Source organism: Rana temporaria, chromosome 6 (genome assembly GCF_905171775.1).
Source record: "Rana temporaria chromosome 6, aRanTem1.1, whole genome shotgun sequence".
Lineage (NCBI taxonomy): Eukaryota > Metazoa > Chordata > Amphibia > Anura > Ranidae > Rana > Rana temporaria.
In genome coordinates, this window is record NC_053494.1 from 172,372,493 (window position 1) to 172,396,711 (window position 24,219).

The window sequence follows — 24,219 nt, forward strand, 5'->3', positions numbered from 1 at the left end:
ACATAATCAGTAGGGAAACTTGCAGTATGAAAAAGCAGCAACAAATAACAGCCATGTGCAATTCATTATTTATTATTCACTGTAGGCAGCTTTGGCTTACTGCACTTTGTACATCATCATTGCTCTTTGTTCAGCTCTATTCAATAAGCTTCAGTAGCTTGATATATAGATCTCCCTTTCTCTCTCTCTCTCTCTCTCTCTCTCTCTCTCTCTCTCTCTCTCTCTCTCTCTCTCTATATATATACATATATATATATATATATATAATTTATATCACAAAAAAAACAATCCCGGTGGCATTGAGAATCCTGTCATACCCACTGGTATCGGCCACAGCCTCTGCCAAAGGGGCTTGGAGGAGTACAATTCTGGGAGAGCTGGTAATTGTGAGGCTTTGACTAAACAATGATTGTGCACTTACTGGCCCGGATTCAGATAGAATTGTCTATCGGCGGGTGTAACGTATCGCAGATCCGTTACGCCGCCGTAAATTAAGGCGCAAGTTCCGTATTCAGAAAGGACTTGCGCCCTATGTTACGCTGGCGTAACGTATGTGTGTCGGCGTAAGCCCGCCTAATTCAAATGGGGATGATGTGGGCGTGTTTTATTTAAATTAATGGTGACCCCGCGTATCGGACGTATTTTACGAACGCCGCATGCCGTCAAAACTCGACGCGGGAACGACGTCCATACTTAACATTGGCTACGCCTCATATAGCAGGGGTAACTTTACGCCGGAAAAAGCCTAACGTAAACGGCGTAAAAAAATGCGCCGGCCGGACGTACGTTTCTGAATCGGCGTATCTACCTAATTAGCATATTCATTGCGTAACTATACGGAAGCGCCACCTAGCGGCCAGCGTAAATATGCAGCCTAAGATACGACGGTGTAAGACACTTACGCCGGTCGGATCTTAGGGAAATCGATGAATCAGATACGACGCCGCACATTCAGACATATGACGGCGTATCCGGAGATACGCCGTCGTATCTCCTTTCTGAATCTGGCCCACTGTGTTTTACAGAAAATAAGTCCGGGTCTTATATTAATTTTGGTAACAAAAGACACAGTAGGGCTTATTTTCGGGGTAGGTCTTACCATGTAATGTGCTGTCTTCTCTCTCCCTCTCTCTCCCTGCCTGACAGGAATCCCCAGTATGAACTGAGTTAAAATTCTTGTAAAATCCTATAATCTCTATTACAGTAGTATAGAATGTACAATGTTTATGATTCTGTAATGTAATTGTGCCAAATATTTCCGTTATAGCACCGCTCTGCGCTTCTGTGACCTGCCGGAGCTCTCTTCCCCGCAATTATATTACAGAAACACACACATTGTACATTATATACTACTGTAATAGAGTAAATTATAGGATTTTACAAGCATTTTAAACTAGGGCTTATTTTCGGGGTAGGGATTATATTGCAACCCTCCTGGAAAATAACGCTAGGTCTTATTTTCGGGGTAGGTCTTATTTTTGTGGAACCACGGTAGTTGGTGCTCACATGGTCCTAGCATCAGAGGAAACCTAGACCAGCAAGTTGACTTAAACATGGGTATTAGCATTTTACGGTGAATATAGGTGATTTGCTGTATAACTGCTGGACCTGTGTGTAGAGAATCCATGTTGTTCATTCTAACACCAAATAACATTATTATTTTTTTTGTCGACAGGTGACTTGATTATTATTCAAAAGAAGAGCGATGATGGATGGTGGTTTGGAAGCCTCAATGGAAAGAAGGGTTATTTCCCATCTACATACGTTGAAGAAGAACCTAACAATCAGTTTTCAGATGCTTAGTGGAAATTCAGTTTTTATTATTATTATTATTATTTTTCTAAACAGAAATGGCAAAGTATATTCACACTGACTTCATTTAAAACGGGGGTTCACCCCAAAAAATCTTTTAACATGACATTCAGCCGAGTGATTGACATCCTTCCGACCGGCGCATACAGCGCGTCACGAGTTGCTGAAAGAAGCCGGACTGCGAGTCGGCTCTATACGGCGCCTGCGCACCGACGTTCGGCTTCTTTCAGCAACTCGTGACGCGCTGTATGCGCCAGTCGTAAGGATGTCAATCAATTAGGAACGTCCAGTCCCGCACATTACATACCCGGAAGCGGCGGTGAAAATACGGTATGTACTGCACTGGAAAAAAAAAAAAAAACAGCCAATTGTCATTCTGACAACTCGGCTGAATGTCGTAAAAAAAACGTCAATCATGTCGGGTCACCATCCATTTACATAAAACACTCCCCCTTCATCTTCATTTGAATTAGGCACGCTTACGCCGGCCCCATTTACGCTACGCCGCTGTAACTTAGGAGGCAAGTGCTTTGTGAATACAGCACTTGCCTCTCTGACTTACGGTGGCGTAGCGTAAATACGATACGCTATGCCGCCGTAAAAATGCGCGCATCTACCTGTATCCAGCTAATAGTTTTTATATCTTCTCTTTAATGAAGCAAATGTTTAATTTTTTCTATAGTTATTTCTAACCACCACTGAGTGGTTCCCAGAACAGTTTCTATTACAGAAAACTTTTACAGTATTGTGCCTTGATATTTGTACTTGGAGGAAATCCATACAAGCACATGAGTGTTCATGCAAATGTGATACATTTTGATTACAAATGACAGCTTATTTAATGTAATCTTTGAAGTATTAAAACGGAACTTCAGTCATTTTTTCATCTTTCCATCTATTAAATCTTCTGCCTTGTTGTTTTAACTTTGGATAGTATTTTTTTTTCTGCCAGTAAATACTTTATACAGCCCACTTCCTGTTTCTTGTCTGGTCATTAACCTAGGCTTATGACATCATGCACAGCTCTCTCTCTCACTCTCATGGGAGTTTGCCAGGAAGGGAGTGGGGATGAGTCATAAGAGGGCCAATGAAAGCTGCAGAGCTGAAGGTGCGCCTCTGTGTAAACCCAGCAAGTGAACAGGCAGCAGCTTTAGCTGCCCACAGTTAAAATGATTGCAGCCAGACTCAATGGAGGGAGATTTCTGCTGCATATTTGACAAGTACTGAATCACAGTATATATAAAATAATATACAAAGTGGTTGGAGAGAAGCTTCAGAATGGCAAAGATGTTTTTATTACAAATTATGTGAGCAGACTGCAGTTCCTCTTTAAGTATAAATTACATAATGTAAACCAGGATGCTTATACCTAAGCCCTACCTAAAAAAGCAGCGCTCAGCGCTCAGGAAACAGCAATTCACACTTGTGAGCAAAAAAAATAACAAAGTGCAATATAGCTTATAAATATACAGCAGCCGCTTAAAAGCTCAGAATATGAATATAAAACTATATTAAAAACACTCAAAGTTCATAGAGTCCACAGTAATATTGTAGCAGCGCTTCAGTCAAACCACAGTTTGACCAACTTCCGTATAACGTTCATACAGGAAAAAACAGTGATGGAGAGGAGGACTAATGTGATTGGCAATGTGATCGATCTTTAATCAGTGCACCTTCCACCCAAACGTTTTACCACATGGGGGGAGTTCTCCCCTTTTGGGGATGCATTTGCCACCATTCTGGATAAGATGCGCCTTGAATCACCCTGGTCATCCACCGTTTAAACTGCACTTTCCACCAAATTTAATTGCTCATTGCAAGGGACAATTTTCTAGTATCCATGGGCTGATGTTATGTCTCAAGAGGCCCTAAACAGTGGTTGACCAAAGTGATTCAAGGCGCATCTTATCCAGAATTGTGGTGAGCGCATCCCAAAAAGGGAGAACCCCCCCCCCCACGTGGTGAAACGTTTTGGTGGAAGGTGAACTGATTAAAGATCGATCACACTGCCAATCACATTAGTCCTCCTCTAATGGAAGTTGTTCAAACTGTGGTTTGACTGAAGCGCTGCTACAATATTACTGTGGACTCTATGGGCCAGATTCACAGAGGAAATACGCCGGAGTATCTACTGATACTCCGGCGTATTTTCAAATTTGCCGTGTCGTATCTTTATTTGTAATTCACAAAAAAGTTACAACGGTTTTTGGCTAAGATCCGACAGGCGTACGGCTTCGTACGCCTTCGGATGCTAGGTGTAATTTCCCGGCGGCCGCTGGGTGGAGTTTGCGTTGTTTTCTAGCGTCGGGTATGCAAATTAGCTGATTACGGCGATCCACGAAGATACGCGCGTTCGCCGCAATCTCTTACGTCGCCGCTAGTCGGTTTTCCCCGTCGCAAACTTAGGCCTGCTTTTTCATGGCTTACATTTAGAACAGCCATGTTAAAGTATGGCCGTCGTTCCCGTGTCAAATTTCAATTTTTTTTTTTTTGTGTAAGACGTCCGGGAATACGAAACGACGTAACGTACGTCGCTGTTCAAAAAATAAGTCGGGGCGCCGTAATTTCGCGCAAAGCACATCAGGAAATTTTTACACGGAGCATGCGCAGAACGTTCGGCGCGGGAACGCGCCTGATTTAAATGGTACACGCCCCATTTGAATTAGGCGGGCTTGCGCCGGACGGCTTTACGTTACACCGCCGTGAGTTTACACGCAAGTGCTTGGTGAATCAGGCACTTGTGCTGAAAACTTGCGGCGGTGTAACGTAAAGACGATACGTTACGCCGCCGCAGATATATGTGAATCTGGCCCCATTAACTTTGAGTGTTTTGAATCTTGTTTTATATTTTAAAGTGGAATCGAACTTGTACGTCACCGCGTTTTAGAACGAGGAGATTTGGTCTTGACTGTGTGTACGCAAAGAAAGCTTGTCAAGTTTCTCGACAAGCCTAACAAGGAACTCGTCGAGGAAAACGATGTGTCTTTTCCGACGAGTTCCTCGGTCGTGTGTATGAGGCCTGAGACTCACAATTCTTTTCACTGTGCCATTTAATAGTCACCAAGTGCAGAAGTTTACACAATCGACAAAGACAGTGAGGCTCCGGATCGAGCACGCACAAGTGCCCTATAGCAGGCAAGGGGAGGAGCCAGGAGCGCTGACAAGGGGAACCTGAGGAGGATTGGGGCTGCTCTGTGCAAAACCATTACACAGAGCACATAAGTACAACATGCTTATTATTTTAATTACATTTTTTAAAATCTTTACAGTCACTCAAACGCAAATTTTCAGGAAGAAAATACACTTGAATTCATTTTAGGCTGCATTCACACCTGAGCGTCGGTCGTTTTTTCCGGCGTATTCCGGCATATTCATGCTTATTTGCGCGTTTGCATACAGCGTCGTCCGACGTTTTTGTACTTCAACGTTTTTTATTTTAGCCAATAGGAAAAATGATCATCTTTTCATCACTTGTTGCTATGTTGGTAGATTTTTTTAATCTTCTGCCTGGGTGAAATGTTCTATTGATTAAAGTGACAAAACGCCCCTAGCAAACGCTCGTTGTCACGCTAGTTGCTTGAATCGAGCGTTTCCATTACTTTCTATGGGAAATGGAAACGCTCAAAAACTACCAAACCGCCCGATACGCGCAACAAAAAAGGGTCCGGAACTTGTTTGAGCTTCAGTCGTTCAGCGTCAGGCGTATTGGCGTGGAGATGTGAACCATCTCCATAGGGAACAATGTATTTTTTCCCCTCTAGCGTATTTGAGCGTCGCGCTTCAGGCGACAAAACGCTCAGGTGTGAATGCAGCCTTTGCGTGTTTGCATACAGCGTCATCCGACGTTTTTGTACTACGCCGTTTTTTATTTTAGCCAATAGGATAAATTATCATCTTTTCTTCACTTGTTGCTATGTTGGTAGATTTTATTTATCTTCTGCCTGGGTGAAATGTTCTATTGATTAAAGCGACAAAACGCCCATAGCAAACGCTCGTTGTCGCGCTAGTCGCTTGAATCGAGCGTTTCCATTACTTTCTATGGGAAATACAAACGCTCAAAAACACCCAAAACGCCCGATTCGTGCGACAAAAAAGGGTCCGGAACTTGTTTGAGCTTCAGGCGTTAGGCATCAGGCGTTTTGGAGTGGAGATGTGAACCATCTCCATTGAGAATAATGTATTTTCCTGGAATCTGGTGTGCCCTCTTGTTTCAGTAGCTGTGTATGACTATTCCACATACTTCCATTACAGAAACAATTGTGCAAATAGAATTGAAATGGTTTATTTCTACCTGCACATAATTGTAAGATCTGGTGAACCCCAAAGTGTGTGGAGACAATAGGGGAGTAGTACTCACACTGATTTTACCCAGAATTTTCATGTTGGTATGTACCAAATAGGTCAGATGTAAATCTCATGGCTCATGTCAGGGGTGTAACTAGAACCTCCAGGGCCCCGGTGTAAGAAACCATGATAGACCCCGTGACCCCCCCCCCTTCTATCCGACCCCCAGGCTTTTAAATTTTGGGAGGGTGTCCATGTATATTGTCCCAGAACTCTGCCTCTTGTATGCCCCCTGGGACATGCATCAAGGGTAGTCACGGCAGCCCTTTACCATGTGATTAGCTGATCACATGTAAACAGACTTGCTGGGTATCGGCAGCCCTTTCCTCCCATGCTGTGTCTGTGTATGGAAAGGAGAGGCATTAACTGCCAAGAATATCAGCAAATTGTTTACACTGATACTCAGTGCTGCCTACCAGTGCCCCCTATCAGAGCTCATCAATACCACCTATTAGTGTCCATCAATGCTGCCTATCAGTGCCGCCGATCAGTGCTTCATTTCAGTGCAGCCTATCATTGCTCATCAATGTGGCCTATCAGCATCCATCAGTGCTGCTTATCAGTGCTTAATGCCCATCAGTGCCACCTATCAGTGCTCATCAATGCTGCCTATCAGCACCTATCAGTGCCTAATGCCTATCAGTGCCGCCTAGCAATGCCAATAAGGTCCTCCTATCAGTGCTTATTAATGCCACCTATCAGTGACCATCAGCGCAGCCTATGATTGCTGCCTATCAGTGTTCATTAATGCCCACCAATGCCACCTATCAGTGACACTTATCATTGCTTATCAATGCTACCAATCAGTGCCCATCAATGCCCATCAGTGCCGCGCCACCTATCCGTGCCACATACAATTGCTCATCAATGCCAATTTAAAGTTCTGCATATCAGTGCTTCATTTCAGTGCCTCCTATCAGCACTGTCTATCAGTGCCTTCCTCTTAACACAGCTCTGAGCGGAGAGCGGATCTCATACAGCTCACAGCCGACAGTTCCCCCTTGCTCCCCCCTCTGCCCTCCCTCCTTCCTCTCTTGCACGGGTTGACACAGCTGATCTGCTCCTTCTCGCCCCGCCACTCTCCCGTATGTGTATCGTGGCAGGAGTGAGCTTGTTAGCTTCACACTTGACTACCCGCAAAGCACACACAGGAGAGGGGAGGGAGGAGAAGGAGAACATTGTCTGTGTCATCCCATGGGAGAGAGGAGGGAGGGAGGATGGAGGGGGGAGCAGGTAGAACTGTCGGCTCTGAGCTGTATGAGAGAGATGCTCTCCACTCAGAGCCATGTTACTAGCAACCCCGCTGGGGCCCCTGACAATGGCGGAATGCCAGGGCCCGGTTGCAAGTGCGACTGCTGCGACCCTGGTAGTTCTGCCACTGCAGCTGTGCCCCACCAGGCCAGCCCCCCATGGACAATGTGTCTGTCTGCTGAGTTCATCTCCCCATCCCTGCACTCAGTGCACTGATGGGCGCTGACAGGCAGCACTGATGGGCACTGATTGGCACTGATTAGTGTGACACTGTCATCTATTGTAACTGCTTGCTGGGAGAGATAAGAGCTGTCAGAATTCTGCAGTGATGTCGGGGGTGGGTGGGACTGAGCAGCTATCGAACACCAGCTAATTATTGGGCTGTTTAAGAAATGGGGCAGGGCCACATACACGTAGCGGCCCACCCAGACCCCATCCTATTGGCTATTGTTCGATAGCTGCTGAGTCCCGCCCACCCAAGACATCACCGCTGATTTCTGACAGCTCCTCTCTCTCCCTGAAAGCAGTTACAATACACGACAGTGGCACACACTGAGCGGATCTTAAAGCCCCAATATACGCTCAATGTGACATGGGCTACACAAACACTGCATGGGTGATTAGGGTGTGCCCAGGCACACCCGGCACACCCTGTGCGCACGCCTATGACTTTAGACATTATAATGTGTCAGAACGCTGCACTATTTATTTACTTATTTTTTGATTAAGGAACATTTAAAGAACAAATGCTTGTTTGAACTAGTAAACCCCACATGTTCTTTCAGGTACATGAGCAAATACATTTATAAATGAACATACTGGTAATGCCACCAGAGTCTAGATCTACAATATGCTGACTCAGCAATGTAAACCAGCTTTAGTTTGTATTGTATTGCTTAAGCTTTTGTATCTGTGTACCTACTAAGACGGATGGGGGTGGGGTTGAGTTTTTCCAGGTACCAAGTGTGCTTGTCTTTTAAAGGTTAATCCATAAATGAAAGGGTATTGAAAAACTGACAAAGTATTATGAAACTGTGCAGAGAAAAAGTCCTGCAGTATTTTGATAATGGAAGGTTTGGTAAGACATTGCATCACATGATTGTCTTCCTAATGTTCCAGGCAGATGGTCTACACACAGGCCAAGTATATATAATATATACAGTACCTGTATTGGAAACTTCACAGCGTTTAACTTTGCTACATTAGCCCCATAATAAAATGATATATTCAACGTACCACTTTGCCATGGTCATGATCATAAAACCTTTCAAGAAGTTGAACGCTGGTACTCTTGCCACAACTGCTGCTGCCCACAAAGGCCAACGTCTGTCCAGATTTAACTGAAACATTGAGGCCGTTCAGAACTTGGATATCAGGACGGGTGGGATAAGTAAACTTGCAGTCAATGAACTCAATGCCTCCTTTGAAATTGTTCTGGAAATGGTAATAAATATAATTATTATTCAGTTGCCAGGGTTTAGGCGTAACAGAGTTACATTTAGCGCATGGTTCATTAAAGCTGAACTCCATAAAGATATTAAAATGCCCCCAATTAAAACAGACAAGTTGTTTTTAAAAATTTGTAATGACTACAGTGCGTTGAAAAAGTATTCATACCCCTTGACATTTTCCACATTTTGTCATGTGACAACCAAAAATGTAAATGTATCTTCTTGGGTCCCCCACTGACACTCCTGGCTCCTACCCCCACCCATTTCCCCCATGCATCAGCGGGACTCAGGGGCTTTCCGTGGGGGCTCCTAATGGAGGAGGGGAGCCAGAAGCGGTGGCGGGGCACAACAGAAGAGGAGGACCGGGCTGCTTTGTGCAAAACCCTTGCACAGAGTAGGTAAGCATAACATGTTTCTTATTTTTATTTAAAAAAAGCAAACCTTTACAATCACTTTAAGGTAAAACATATTTTACCTTTACAACCACTTTAACTGCTGCAGAGAAACGTGAGGTCACAAACCCAACCCTGCTGTCTGTGAGTGCTGTGTAAACATCAAATGCTTATTGAAGATGAATGCATTCGTCTTTTAGAATATACATAAGTCTAACATAATAATAGATTCCTTAAGGCCAGACTTTTTTGGAGAATCAATAAATTCAAGAATTTTAAGAGCATGTACAGAGTTATGTTAGTTCATGCACACTCGCAGTTTTGGTTGGTAATTTTGAGCCTGGCTATTATGGAAACATTTTTTATATTCCATATATATATACTTAATCGCATACTGCTAAAAACGCATCTCATTCAAAGTCCCAACTCTCCCCCATTTTTTATGCACACTCGCAGATAACCTCCGAAATAAAAACACCTTATCAAGAGCTTCTTGGACAGTAGCTTCACTCTCGTTATCCAGAGCGGATGTGGCCATGTCAAGAAGAAGGATTCTGGGATTTCTGACCAGCGCCCGAGCAATGGCGATTCTCTGCTTCTGTCCTCCACTCATCTGCCCACCTCCTTCTCCAACAAGGGTGTCAAATTGCTGGTAATAAAAAAACAAAAAGTGGTGAAAAGAGAAACCTGTCAATCCTCACTATGACTATGGCATTAAAAATTAATGCATAAACAATCACAATGGCTTTTATCATAAGAAAATATTCTCCTGCTACCATAATTCCGTGCACACGTATCGAAACTGCACATTTGTCTCTATATATTTTTTCCATCTCATCCCATCCCAGACTGTGTCACCATGGTCCAAATAGAGCAGGGGTGCCCAACCTTTTCAAGAGCGGGGGGCACTTATGCGGATTGGTAACCGGTCGTGGGCCTTAATAAGCGTAGCAGGTGGATGGCTGTCCACTCTATAGAGCTCACTAAACAAAAACCAACAAAAAGGTTCAAATACCATACTATCTGCTCCGTGAGTCCCGGGTAGATGCTGCCTCCTGTACAAACGATACGTCGCGTAGCCACGCCTGATGTGTTTCGTGATTGGCTCACATCTTCAGAGGGCGTCCTCTGAAGACGTGAGTCAATCACGAAACGCGCCAGACGTTGCTACGCAACGTATCGTTAGTACAGGAGGCATCATCTACCTGGGACTCACGGAGCAGATAGTTTGATAGTTTGGTATTAAACCTCTTACTGTGTGAGCAGATGCAGACCTCTAAGTGACAATCTTTAATCAATTTTATTTCTGTAAGCATATATGGATTGCGGGGGTATCATTCTTTAAATAAAGGGTTTTTACACTATATGCAGTCTCCTCTGCTTTCTTGCATGTCACGCATATACCCACTGAGTGGAACCACCATACACCTGGGGGAGAGCTGTTGGAGTTGATTATCCTGACAGGACCCTTTCAATTATGTGAATGTCTGCAGTTTGGTGAGTACAATACCATAAGGGGATTGCAGCTGATGGACCCTTCTACTCTCTAGTGGGATAAGAAAGTGTACCTGTAACATCACCAGCGATGTACAACATTTGAACTGTCACCTAAAGGCACACAGAGTTTGATTGATTGATTTTCTGACGGTGTTTTTTTGGGACTGTCACTATCTCATGTGATTACCCCGCAGGGGGCTTCATAGACCACATGTAGTTGGTTTTTGTCTTATTCTGATATCCATCAGCACTTTACATAGCAGATTATGAGCTAATAAGCTCATGAAATTTGAATGGTTTCTCAAGCGCTGTTAGGCCAGGTTCACACTAGTGCGTTGCGTTTTGGAGCTCTGTTGTCTTTGCGAATTTCTCTATAAGGTGTTCTGCAGATCAACTGCATTTTAGTTGCAGATCAGGTGCGAATTTGGAGACCTGGGAGAGGGGAGGGGGAGGGGGGAAGTGTATTGAACTGAATGAGACAAATACTGAAGAGAAATGAACACATCTGCGAATTCAGCTGCGTACCCATAGAAGATAATGGGACTGAATTCGCACCTGAACCGCACCGCAAGACATAAAAACCGCACGCGGTTTGGAGGCAATACGCAGTGCGGATGCATCGCACATATGTGAACCAGCCTCATTGAAAACAATGTATTTTGAAATGTCCTGCGAATTAGATGCGGTTTAAGCCGCACTCAATTCGCATAGGTGTGAACCTGGCCTTAATGTTTTATTACCATTGTTTTAATGAGACATATTTTTTCCTATTTGTTTTTATATAATAGCTGCTTTCACTGCTTTAAAGTGGAAGTAAACCCATCGATGTAATACTTAAAAAAACTGTTAAAATTCCCGGCATGCCGGGAATGCTAACTGCACATTGGTTGTGCTCTCAACCAAACTGTCAAACCATCCAATGGCTGGTGTCATAACTGATCACATGTGCAGCTTCATGGCAGTTGAAGATTGAACAAAGGCCAAGATGGCTGCTTCCTTGGCTGAAAAAGATAGGAGGGTTTACTTCCACTTTAAATTTAGTTTTTTATACCATTGAGCGCTTGGATCAGAGCTATCCTTGGATTTCTTCTGATTTCAACTTTTTAATATCTCTTAATATGCTTTGTATAAATTGGCAAAAGTGCAGCAGATAAAATATGGACCAGTGACTCTGAGCTATTGGTTTTTAGTGGACTGGGCAATATAAATCATGTGAACATAATATTTATTAAATGGCTAATTCTGGGAAAAGAGTTTACATTAAAACAATAAAGTACAAATGTGAGAACTCAATAGAATGATATAAGTAGCCACTGACCTTTACAGAAAGGTGGCACTTCTCTTACCAGTCACTAATAATGGGTTTCTTTCACTTGGGATAATTCATTAATTGCAGGGGCTGGTCCTTGTGTGTGATGCAAGAGAGAATAAAGGTTCCAGCCAGGTATATATAGCAGAGAAAGCAACAGAAGAACATCAGCTGAAGAACAACTCCGTTCTCCTGAGCACGGTATCCACATACACCGAATAGACCTGGGGTCACTGAGAATGAAGCTTCTCATCTTTTCCTTGCTGCTGGTAGCAGTGACAACAAGATCAATCCCCGATGGTAAGTGCATATATCATTGTAATAACGGCAAAACTATTTTCTTGGTTTTGGATATAGTGGAGAGGGATTAGAATACCTGCCAGTTTTGATTGCTGTCTGTGTCCCCATTAAGGAGATTTCGCCCTCTGTAATGGTCCTGTTAACCATTATCAATGGAAGTAAGAGAAATTACCCAAATTTTGGGTTGTCCCCAGAAAAGTAATAAAGGTGAAATCTTCCAATGGGTACACTAGTTGTGGTGACTTGGGGGTCCCCAAGGAAATCCCCTGATTTACAGGTATTTCCTCTCATTTCCTGTTTGGCTATGGGACAGGAAGTGAAGGTAAATCTCTGCAATGGGACACACATCTGACAGGGGTTATAACCCTTCCTTCCAAAATGTAAAAAAAAAAAAAAACATGTTGCCTATAGTTGTACTTTAAATGCCTTCATGCTAAAGAAACTTACAATCTAACATCTCTATCACACACAATTTATTTGAAACTTACCAGCATGCTTTGGATTGACGAAGGAGCCCCAGGAAAACATGGGGAGAACATACTAATTCTCCATGTAGATAGTTTTCCTGGTTGGAAGTGAACACAGGACCCATAATTGCAGGGTAAACATGGAAACAGTTTAGACAACATGCTTATCCTACTGTTATGGACCAGTTAACATAACACTTCTAATTCATTACTCGTAGTTGGTAGCAATGGGAGTAACAGCATTTCCAAAGGCATTCATTTTTTAGGAGTTTCACTAATTTACCTTCTTGGACTTAAGGGCTATTTCTGCAAGGTTTAGTAATGGTGTACAAAGTGCCATAACACATAACTCCAATCAAAAACGCAAACCAGAAGGTTTTTTTTTTTTCCTGCCTTTAAACTCAGAGCTTAAAATATGCCTATAATCGTCCTGGACACATAGGATAACACTGAGGTGCTTCTACAGGCAAAACGCAGCATTCTTTAAGCCAGTGTGCATGAACCCTAAATGAGAACTTTGTCTCTGGCCTTATCTAGGGGTGAGTCTTTCATATGCTTTTTGCTGACAGGTACACAATGAGATTGATTAACTAAAACTGGTGCACACAGAATCTGGTGCAGCTCTGCATGGTAGCCAATCAGCTTCTAACTTTGGCTTGTTCAATTAAGCTTTAACAAAAAATCTTGGTTTCTATGAGGAACTGCACCAGATTTTGCCGTCCCCAGCTTTAGTAAATTAACCCCAATGTAGACAATAATACATAATCTGTCGGACACTTTTTACACTATTTTTAGACCATTTACATTTATACAGCGAACAGTGCTATAAATATGCACTGATTACTGTATAAATGTGACTGCCAGGGAAGTGGTTAACATTAGGGGGTGATCAAGGGGTTAAATTGGGTGTGAATTTTACTGTAGGGGGAGGGGACTGACTGGGGGAGGGGACCGATCGGTGTCCCTATGTACAAGGGACATACCATCTGTCTCCTCTCCCTGACAGGATGTGGATCTCTGTGTTTACACTCACAGATCCACGACACTGGCTCTGTAAATGCCAATCGCGGGTACCCGGTGGACGTCGCGGCCACCAGGCACGTGCATCGCCACCCACGTGACGTGGGGGGCACGGATTTTTCCCCAAAGCATGCCTGCAGCGGCGCACAGGGAACTAGTAAACAGGAGGACGTCCAGGGATTTTCAGATCACAGGATGTCCAGTGGGAGGATTCTGACAGGGCCACACACAGTTTGAATATCAGTGGGTTCATTAGGAACCTGTCAAAAATGTCTTCAATGTAGGCCCAGCTTAAATCAGGATTTCCTGGAGAGATTTCGTTTTACTTTCTGGTAGTGTGATTTTAGTCCACAGAGTGGATTTATATTCATTGTGGATTCATTAATATATACATTTAAAAACATTTTTTTCATCAGGCCACTTTCACACGGGCGGACTGCATTATGATCAGCAGGGAATCTGTCTGCTGATCCCCTGCTGATCAGATGACAGGTCTGAATCGCTCAGTTTATACAGAGTGGACATGGACCAAGCTCGCTTTGCTCTGTGGACTGGTGAGAATAAATGGACTCCACTCTTCATTTACACCCGATTGCCTTCTGATCTGATCTGCCTATATGGAAGGGGATGGATCCCTTTTAATTTATTTTTAGTAGACCAGGCCAGACCAGATTTACACCTGCTGGTCCAATCAGGCCTACCTGAAAAATTGACTGTGGACCTGATTGGACCCTCCATGTGAAAGGGGCTCAAGTATAGCCTGAATAGTATACCTATGTGGTTGTATATACTTTTGAAAATTGTCATCTAAATGCAGTTATATTTGTACTGTTATTTAACCAAGGAATTTTTTGCAGGTAAAAAAAAACAACTAAAATGTCCTGTATTCACCAAAAAAAATTCAACCACTTTACGGCAAGAAAACAAGAGTGTTAGAAACTGTAGCGCCTGCGCACAGCCAGCCTGTACTTCAGACGCCGACTGTCAGGATAACAAAATCTGCTGTGAAATCTGCTGTGGGTTCAGATGTGTTACTGGTATCAGTGGTAAGTATTCCTAAAAATATTGTTATTTATTTACACTAGTTATATTAAACTGAGGTAGAATACATAAATTATATGAATATTAAATGATGTTTATGATCAATCTTTATAAGCAATTCATTATATCAACTCTCAATTTTGTGGAAATTCATGGAATGTATTCATGTTAGAAATTCAATCTGATTTTCAAGGTAAAAACAAGGGGCCATATTCTGAGTAAATCTCCGCTAGCTTCGCTTAGGGCACTTACACTCCGCTGTCCCAACTTACTGGAGCAGGTGTTGTATTCCCCAACCACTTGCTCCATAAGTTGGGACAGCGGAGTGTAAGTGTCCCGGCGTAGCCTGGCGGATCTCCAAGGGGGCGGCTTCTATTCAAATGAAGCGCGCCCCCGATACAAAAGAACTGGGCATGCGCCGGGCTGCAAAAAGCCCAGTGCGCATGCTCCAGTTCTCGGCGGAAAACGTCAATGACGCCGACGTGTGCGTCATTGACGTAAAGTCGTATTCAAGAACGACTTACGTAAACGACGTATCCGACGAAAAAACACGACGGGGACCCGACGCCATCCGTAACATGGCCTACGCGAGACTTGCGGAAACGTACCCCTCATATAGCAGGGGTAAGTTTCCGCTTACGCAAACGACGTTAGCGACGGTTACGCGACGCGAACTCGTTCGTGAATCGGCGTAGAAGGATCATTTGCATATGCAAATGACTCCTTCACTTAAATGCCATCTAGCGGCGGCCGGCGTCATTGCATTTAAGATCCGCCAGTGTAAGTGACTTACAGATGGCGGATCTTAAGTGTATCTATGCAAAACTGATTCTGAGAATCAGGAGCATAGATACACGGGTCAAAAAAGGGAGTTACGATGGAGTATCCTGAGTTACTCCATCGTAACTTTACTCAGAATATGGCCCAAGGAGGAGATTATCACATTAACACTTTAAAAATTATATAAATATTTTACCAAAGCAAGTAATGGACAGCTTTAAAAGCAGCAATCAAACATCACAATGTTTATAGGATGACCAAATGATTTAGTACATTAGTGTAACGCAGACTCAAATGTCAACCACTAAAATATCCATGCTATTCAATTTCCTACAGGGACAAAGTGCTCAAACCAATAGCTATACAATAAATATATAGCTAGATTCAGAGAGAGTTAGGCCGGCATATCAGTAGATACGCCGACCTAACTCAGAATCTACGCCGTCCTAAGTTTAAGTGTATTCTCAAACTGAGATACACTTAAACCTAGCTAAGATACGACAGCCTGCGCCGTCGTATCTTAGGGTGCAATATTTAGGCTGGCCGCTAGGTGGCGCGTGGGTTGAGTTTGGCGTAGAATATGTAAATGACTAGATATGCCAATTCACGAATGTACGTGCGCCCGTCGAAGTAAAGATACGCCGTTTACGTAAGGCATTTCAGGCGTAAAGTTATTCCATCAAATAGCTGGACTAGTCAATGTTAAGTATGGCTGTTGTTCCCGCGTCAAAATGTGAAAATTTTACGTCGTTTGCGTAAGTCGTCCGTGAGGGCTGGACGTAATTTACGTTCACGTCTAAACCAATACGTCCTTGCGGCGTACTTTGGCGCAATGCACACTGGGATATGTACACGGACGGCGCATGCACCTTTCGTAAAAAAACGTCAATCACGTCAGGTCACCCTCCATTAACATAAAACACGCCTCCTCAGCCTAATTTGAATTAGGTGCGCTTACGCCGGCCCCATTTACGCTACGCCGCCGTAAGTTAGGAGGCAAGTACTTTGTGAATACAGTACTTGCCTCTCTGACTTAAGGCGGCGTAGCGTAAATACGATACGCTACGCCGCCTTAAAGTTGCGGCAATCTACCCGAATCCAGCTAATAGTGTGCAAATAAATACACAATCAGTGTACAAAGAGTCAGTGTACAAAACCAATATATGCTAATAAATTAACAAGCATAAAATATAATATATAAGCATGTGTACTATCCATCCAAGAGTCCCTTTTAGGAAACCACTGTGCAAATAAGTTAACAATTGACTATAAAAACAAAAATGTTTTGTCTCTGTAGCACCCGGTGACATTTCTCTCATTATGCTTATTCGCTTATTATGATAGGTAGAGGGGTATGTTGCATTTATATATTTCAATCACATATACAGCCAATCTGTGGTCTATGGGCAACATGCAGACCTTTGACAGTTATGGAATCTTGGAGCCTGTTCTTTAGACTTGGTTATAGTAGTTAAATGGTTTGGTATATTACATTCACATTGTCTTATTTTGTCTGTGTTGACCACCCCTATATTTTTTATATATAGAAAGTTACATATTTTTTTATCTATCTTTTATAAAAGATCTTCCTGAGAGAAATGTCAAATGAGGCACACGTAATATTTAATGGATTTGTAAAGGCAAAAGGTTTTTTCTCTTAATGCAGTCTATGTATTAAGATAAAAAACCTTCTGAGTGTAGCAGCCTCCCCAGCACCCCCTAATTACTTACCTGAGCCCCTTCTCTCTTAAGCAATGTCCACAAGTGTCTAAGACATCCGGGACACTCCTCCTGATTGGTTGAGACACAACAGTCAATCAAAGTCAGTCAGCACATCAGGGGAGAAAGGGGTTGGGGCCAAGTTGGGGCTCTGTGTCTGAATGGATACATGGAGCTCCGACTCAGCTCGGGTGCCCCCATAGAAAGCTGCTGGCTAAGGGGGCACTCAATAGTAGGGAGGGGCCAGGAGCAGAAAAGAGGGACCTGAGAAGAGGAGGAACTGGGCTGTTCTGTGCAAATTCAACTGCATAGAGGAGGTAAGTATAACATGTTTGTTATTTATTCATTTATTTATTTATTAAACAAGACTTTAGTATCAATTTAAGGGGCTACTACAGCAGTTCTTCAATAGTCTGATCTAATGTGACCAACCACAATTTAAAAGTGTTCCCTGATCATGTCCCCAGTCCATAACTATCTCCTGCATCTCTGACAGCTTTCTGTAGCATTGCATTTGCTGAATATTAGTGATCTCAGTGGCTGAACTTAGGGAACCTATTTTACAAGAACTGACCACCACTGCTATACAGTTCTGGCCACCCCTCCATTCTCTACTACTGCACTGTTTACCTGTCAGAGCGCTGATTATGACCCCTGTGAAAGCTCTTTGTTGGTTTGTATCAAAGTCTACATAAACTTGAAGTAAATGTGCAGTTTTGGGTTGTTGTCTGTGGCTGCACTGGGGGATTCACACTTCTTTTGTCTTGGTACCTTTTTTACACCAGATCAGAAGGTAAGGGTGCTGTCACTAGAACAACAATATAGGGAAAATTATCAAATGGGGACATCTGTTCCTGAGACAGTTATGAAAAGTGAGATTTCCCCTTACTAGATGAAAATGTCCTCTTATTTCTGTTATGTCTATAAAATAGAATGTGGGGTGAAATCTCCCCAGTGGGAGAGTTACACTTTAGTGAGCTTCTTCATTCCCCCATGTAACAGAGTTTGTGTCTGGTGATTGACTACTTAGGCCTAAATACTACATCCTAAGAAAAGGGGAGAAGGTCGATACTCCCCAATACTAGGAAGTACTGGAGGCATATTGAACAGTGGGAGGGGACCTGACAAGTTAGTGCATAGGCTTTTGTTACAGCCCTGACAATTGGCAGAAGGAAAGTGCTGCATTGCATTGTGAGATACTGTATATAAGGCCAGAGTACATGTGCTCAGGGGAGTTGAGCCAGGGAACAGAGCCCAGGAGGGAAAGGGCGGCTGCCCTCTCATCCATGGAGGTGGTTGTGTGGCCCTGGGGGCCTAGAGAGAGAGAAGCTGAACCCAGGGGTCCTGCAGAGCTGACTGGAAGGGAGACACTAGGAAGGATCTGATTTTGCCTATTGTGAGTACAGATCTGTGTCTTTGGGGCCTGTCGAGTGAGGGCCGCCACTTCAGCTAGAAGTGTCAGTGGACAGATGTTCGTAAAGGTGATGCTAGAGAGCGTCCTGAAGATAATTTAGTGCATCAAGTCTGCTGCTAGTGAGAGCAAGAAGACTTAATTCTTCCATACATGTGGCTGTGTGGTCAAAAGCAGTGTGTCTGCTTCCACAGATAATCGGGTGAGGTCAAGTTGTCCATTTCGATTGTGTATAGTTCTAGAAGTATCCCATTTATCTCTTATCCCATTCAAGTTCTAAACCAAATACAAAAACCCAAATTCCCTGGACTGGTCTTTGAGTGGTGAGCAAGTGGGAGTAAGGGTGGAACATGTAGGATCTCTTAGCAACCAAGCGGGAATCCTTAGCAACATAGTGGGAAATCCTCAGAAACCAAGCGACAAACCCTCAGTACCTAAGTGGGAACCCTTTGCATCTAAGTGGGAACCATTGGCAACCAGCTGCAGGCAACCAGGGAGAGACTTATGAAGTCAAAACTCAACAAGCCCTATGGGGACAGTGCTACATACAGAACCCTGTTAAAGAATGGCACGGCCGCGTGGAACCCTGTGTGGCCGCGTTGATTTTAAACAGTGACAGTGGGCTCCCGGAGAAGATGCCCGCTTGCTGTCACTGGGAGGGGGGGGGGGTGGAGGAGAGGCTGCAGCTGCTGGAACATGTTACATGTTCCACCCTAAATATGAGTAAAACAAGTAACATGTTCCAAAAGGTGAACTTATCCCTTAACCTACACAACTGAGTCTGTTTGTTTGATTTATTGATTGCATTCAAACAACATGTTTTCTTGATCATTAGCACATATGTCTAAAAATTCCTTAGCTGTGTGCAAGTGTACTTGGGAGAACTGAATGTTTGAAAAGCAGTAAAACCACTTACTTAATATTAGCTATATATTAGGTAATATATTTTCAGGCGTTACTAAAAGATTTGTATTTTATGTTTAGAATCCGCACAAGGACCTAATGATGTAAAGCAGGAAACACATCAAAGGAATGGTGATAACAAATTAAGAAAAACAAGAGATGTCAATAAAGATGGTGAAACAAAAAATAGCAGCCCTGAAGATGGAAAAAGCAGCAAAGAGATGGACAAAGCACAAGGAAAGAGCAGAGAAAATCATGATGAAAAAGGTTATAAGATAGCAGAAGAGAATAAACAGGCTAAACATGGGGAAAAGGGTCATAAAACAGCTATAGAGAAGCAAGAGGAGAAACATGGTAAAGAGGGACTGACCGCAGCAGCAGAGAAGAGTCAGCAAGAGCATGCAGGCAATGTAGTTAGAGAGAGAAGGAATGCCAGATCTGGTAATCATGGGGAAAAGCAAGGCCATAAAGAAGGAGAAAGACTAGGACAGGAACCAGGAGAAAGAGAAGGTCAGAAGAAGGGAGAAAGAAGAGCCTGTTCAAACAATAATAGAAGAGATGGGGTTGCTAACGCTAAGGATGTAAATGAAAATTCCAAAGATGAGGAAAGTAATGAGCAAGGACAACAAAATCATCGTGAAAGAGGTCGCAATATAACAGAGGGAAAGAGAAGTGAAAATCATGATGAAAATGGACATAAGATAGCAGACGAGAACAAACAGGCTAAACATGGGGAAAAGGGTCATAAAACAGAAAAAGAGAAGCAAGAGGAGAAACATGGTGAAGAGGGACTGACCACAGCAGCAGAGAAGAGTCAACAAGAGCATGCAGATAATGTAGTTAGAGAGAAAAGAAATGCCAGATTTAGTAATTACGGGGAAAAACAAGGTCATAAAAAAGGAGAGAGATTAGGACAGGAACCAGGAGAAAGGGTAGGTCAGAAAAACGGAGTAAGAAGAGCCCGTTCAAATAATAATAGAAGAGATGTGGTTGCTAAGGATGTAAGTGAAAATTCCAAAACTGAGGAAAATAATGAGCAAGGACAAGAAAATCATGGCGAAAGAGGTCAAAGAATAGCAGAGGGGAAGAGAAAAGAAAATCATGGTGAAAAGGGTCATAAGATGGAAGAAGAGAAACATGGTGAAGAGGGACAGGACACAGCAGCAGAGAAGAGTCAACAACAGCATGCAGGCAATACAGTTAGAGAGAAAACACATGCTAAATCTGGTAATAACGAGGAAAAGCGAGGCTATAAAGAAAGAGAGAGAGAAGGACAGGAACCAGGAGAAGGTATAGGTCAGAATAAGAGAGAAAGAAGAGCCCGTTCAAATAAGGAAGCTAAGGATGTAAATGAAAATTCCAAATCTGAGGAAAGTAGTGAGCAAGAACAACAAAATCATGGTGAAAGCGGTCCCAACATAGCAGAGGAAAAGATAAAAGAAAATCCCAGTGAAAAGGGTCATAAGATAGCAGAAGAGAAAAGACAGGCTAAACATGAAAAAAAGGGTCATAAAACAGCAAAAGAGAATCAACAGGAGAAACAGGATGACAAGGGACAGGCCACAGCAGCAGAGAAGAGTCAACAAGAGAATGCAGGCAATGCAATTAGAGAGAAAAGACATGCCAGATCTGGTAATCATGGGGAAAAGCTAGGCCATAAAGAAGGAGAGAGAAAAGGACAGGAACCAGGAGAAAGGGTAGGTCAAAATGTGGGTGAGAGAAATAAATCTAATAACCCAAGTTACAATCAAGGAAAAAATGCAGATAATGAAGTTAGAGAAAGTTCCAGCCCAAGTGACAATCAGGGGGAAAATATACACAATGTAGTTAGAGAGAAAAGACATGCCAAATCTCCTAGTCCGAGACAAAAGCTCAACCATAAAGAAGGAGCGACAACAGGACAAGAACCTGGGGAAAGGGAAGGTCAGGTAAAATACAACAAGGGAAGACGCCATGATAATACTACCTGTGAACATAACGGTACCTGTACACATAGGCATAACAGGACCACGGAACACAAGCATGAGAAGAACTGGGAACGCAGGGGAGAATGTAAGCATGGAGAAAACTGTACAAGAACAGAATGTAAATCAAGGAGAATATCAGACAACAAGGAATTGGAAAGAGAAAATACAGAATCAAAAGAAGAAATAGAGAAGAATAAAAAAACGCATACAGCTAGGGTAAAGAGACATGAACATAAATGTACCAAGGGAAGACACCATGATAATACTACCAGTGAACTTAATGGTACCTGTACACATAGGCATAACAGGACCATGGAACACAAGGGAAAAGATAAGCATGGAGGAAACCGTACAAGAGAATTTAAATCAGGGAGGATTTCAGACAAAAAGGAGCTGAAAAGAGAAAACAAAGAATTAAAAGAAGAAATAGAGGAGAATAAAAAAACACATACATCTAGGGTAAATAGACACGAAAAACAGAAAGAAAATAATTCACAAAGGAGACAAAAACATAAATCTGAAGAAGATAAATCCAGTGAGGAAGTTAAAAGTAAAGAAATCAGAAAGAATAAAAAAGGAAACAGAAATGATTCAGGAGGGAGCTCTTCTCATGAAGCAAAATCAAGTGAAGAACAGTCATCAGTTCAGCAGACATCAGTGGAAAGCAATGACACCCCAACGGGCTCTTCAAATAAACAGCTATCAACCCCACCTCAAGTCAACTAATTAAAACATTTAAACAGGCAGTTGAAAACATGGAACAGAAATCAGCTCCAACTTTTCCCCTACATCAAGGAGAAGCACAAAACCAGCAACCTGTTCCAGCAATTGCACAGCACGAGGTGCCACTTCCAAAAAATGAGCAACTATTAACTGTGGACAATTAACAGCCAACATTACTACCAGTTGTCCAGCCACACAACCCACCTGAAGAACAGGCATTGGGTGCATAGACCATGCAACAATCAACTTTAGATAATTAGTAGTCTTCTGTGCTGACATAGTAGAAGTGAATAGTAGTTTGTTTCTGCAAGTAAACAGCACCGACATGTAGTTTATGTTATAATTGGTGTAGTAAATATAGAATATAACAGGGATGCAGAGAAACAAATATTGGATTGCTAGCTTTTGAATTTATACTAAATATCCTTATGTGCTATAATGTTAGGCAACACTAGACCGTCTCGGACTGTTTTTTTCTGGTGTCTTCCTAAGAGTAGTTACCCATTTTGTTCCTGTGCAAAACTTTTATTAAAGAGCTTTCTTCAAAGACAATTTCAGTGTCTTGTTTCCTTTCCTAATGCTGGTCATAGAAAGCTTTAATTTTGTCCAATTCCTGCTGAATCAACCTAAGTTCCAGCCATGGGTGGCCCTACAAGCGCCAACTGTCTACAGAAAAGTAGATTTAAAAATTGATTGAGGATAAAATATTGATTCTGGAAAATTTTGGGCAGTTACTGCATCCTATCAGATGACATCAAGCATTCAATCTTCACCTGAAACAGTGCACAGATATATTCAAAAATGCTGGCGTTCTCCTCCACCAATGTGCTCTAGCCGCTCCACTTACAATTTAACCCCTGTTTAACCAGTGTGTCAAACAGAGCAGGTCCCCCATGAGGGGTAATCAATAGATTGACCCGGCGCGTTGTTAACATGTAATCCCTCCGTTTTGCCCTCTTCCTCCTTACTGGCTTCACCAGTCTCGAGTCTCCCTCAATGTTACCGGGTATGTAATGGTGACAAAACACTGAATCTAGTGCTTTCTGTTGCAAAAAAAAAAAAAAAAAATTCCTCCAATAAAAACAGTTTACAGTACTAATGCTGAAGAAGTCATCCCCATTTTATGTAACCCACGGTCATCTCATTTTTACATGTCTGATTAGCTTGCACTGCTGTCCTTGTGAGTATCCTGTATACTGCTTTTATTGGAGGAATAAGTTATTGCAACAGAGAGCACTAGACCTGTTTTTTTTGTCCCCATTATATACCCAATGTCCTTGAGGAAGACTCGAGACTGGTGAAGCCAGTAAGGAGGAAAAGGGTGATACGGAGGGATTACATGTTTACATCTTGCCGAGTCGATCTACTGATTACCCCTTAAAAGGGATCTGCTGTGTCTGACCCACTGGTAAAAAAGGGGTCAGATTGTAAGGTGAACATCTAGAGCACATTGAATCCTTGATGTCATTGACTTTGCAATCATTTGATATTGGGACTATACACATGGACATTTTCATTGTGTCACAATTTTAATTTACTAAAGCATGAATTTATACTAGTAGCGCAACACTGTGTTGATATTATACCTAGTCTTTTTGACTCTAAAATCTCTTTAAATCTAAAACTGAACTTTGGGCAGATTTAATGCAGCTCTAAATTCATCTCTACATTGTAAAAACATTTTTGTATGATTTCTACAACAGAGCACTGATAAGAGAAGGGAGAAGCAGCACAAACAGCTAATCAATTGTGCTGCAGGGAAAGAAATATCTTGATCAGAAGATAAGGTGACAGAAATTAACTTATCAATGTGGTGCTTCTCCTTTCACTGT

General features: G+C 42.6%; 2 protein-coding genes and 1 long non-coding RNA gene across 3 annotated transcripts in view; all 3 read left to right on the forward strand.

Moving 5' to 3' along the window:
* NOSTRIN (nitric oxide synthase trafficking) overlaps positions 1-1,948 on the forward strand; it is a 71,766-nt gene extending 69,818 nt beyond the window's left edge. The window contains exon 16 of the mRNA XM_040357814.1: positions 1,676-1,948. Within this exon, the coding sequence (XP_040213748.1) occupies positions 1,676-1,803 (128 nt within the window). The 3' untranslated portion in view covers positions 1,804-1,948. The remainder of the gene's footprint in view (positions 1-1,675) is intronic.
* Positions 1,949-10,486: 8,538 nt separating this feature from the next.
* Positions 10,487-12,358, forward strand: LOC120942690. The gene is made up of 2 exons (XR_005750245.1): positions 10,487-10,747; positions 12,144-12,358. It is a non-coding gene; the product is annotated as an uncharacterized LOC120942690 (long non-coding RNA).
* A 2,351-nt stretch (positions 12,359-14,709) lies between these two features.
* Positions 14,710-24,219, forward strand: part of LOC120944050 (trichohyalin-like) — a 32,408-nt gene continuing 22,898 nt past the window's right edge. The window contains exons 1-2 of the mRNA XM_040357816.1: positions 14,710-14,889; positions 19,779-21,379. Of these exons, the coding sequence (XP_040213750.1) occupies positions 19,919-21,379 (1,461 nt within the window). The 5' untranslated portion in view covers positions 14,710-14,889; positions 19,779-19,918. The remainder of the gene's footprint in view (positions 14,890-19,778; positions 21,380-24,219) is intronic.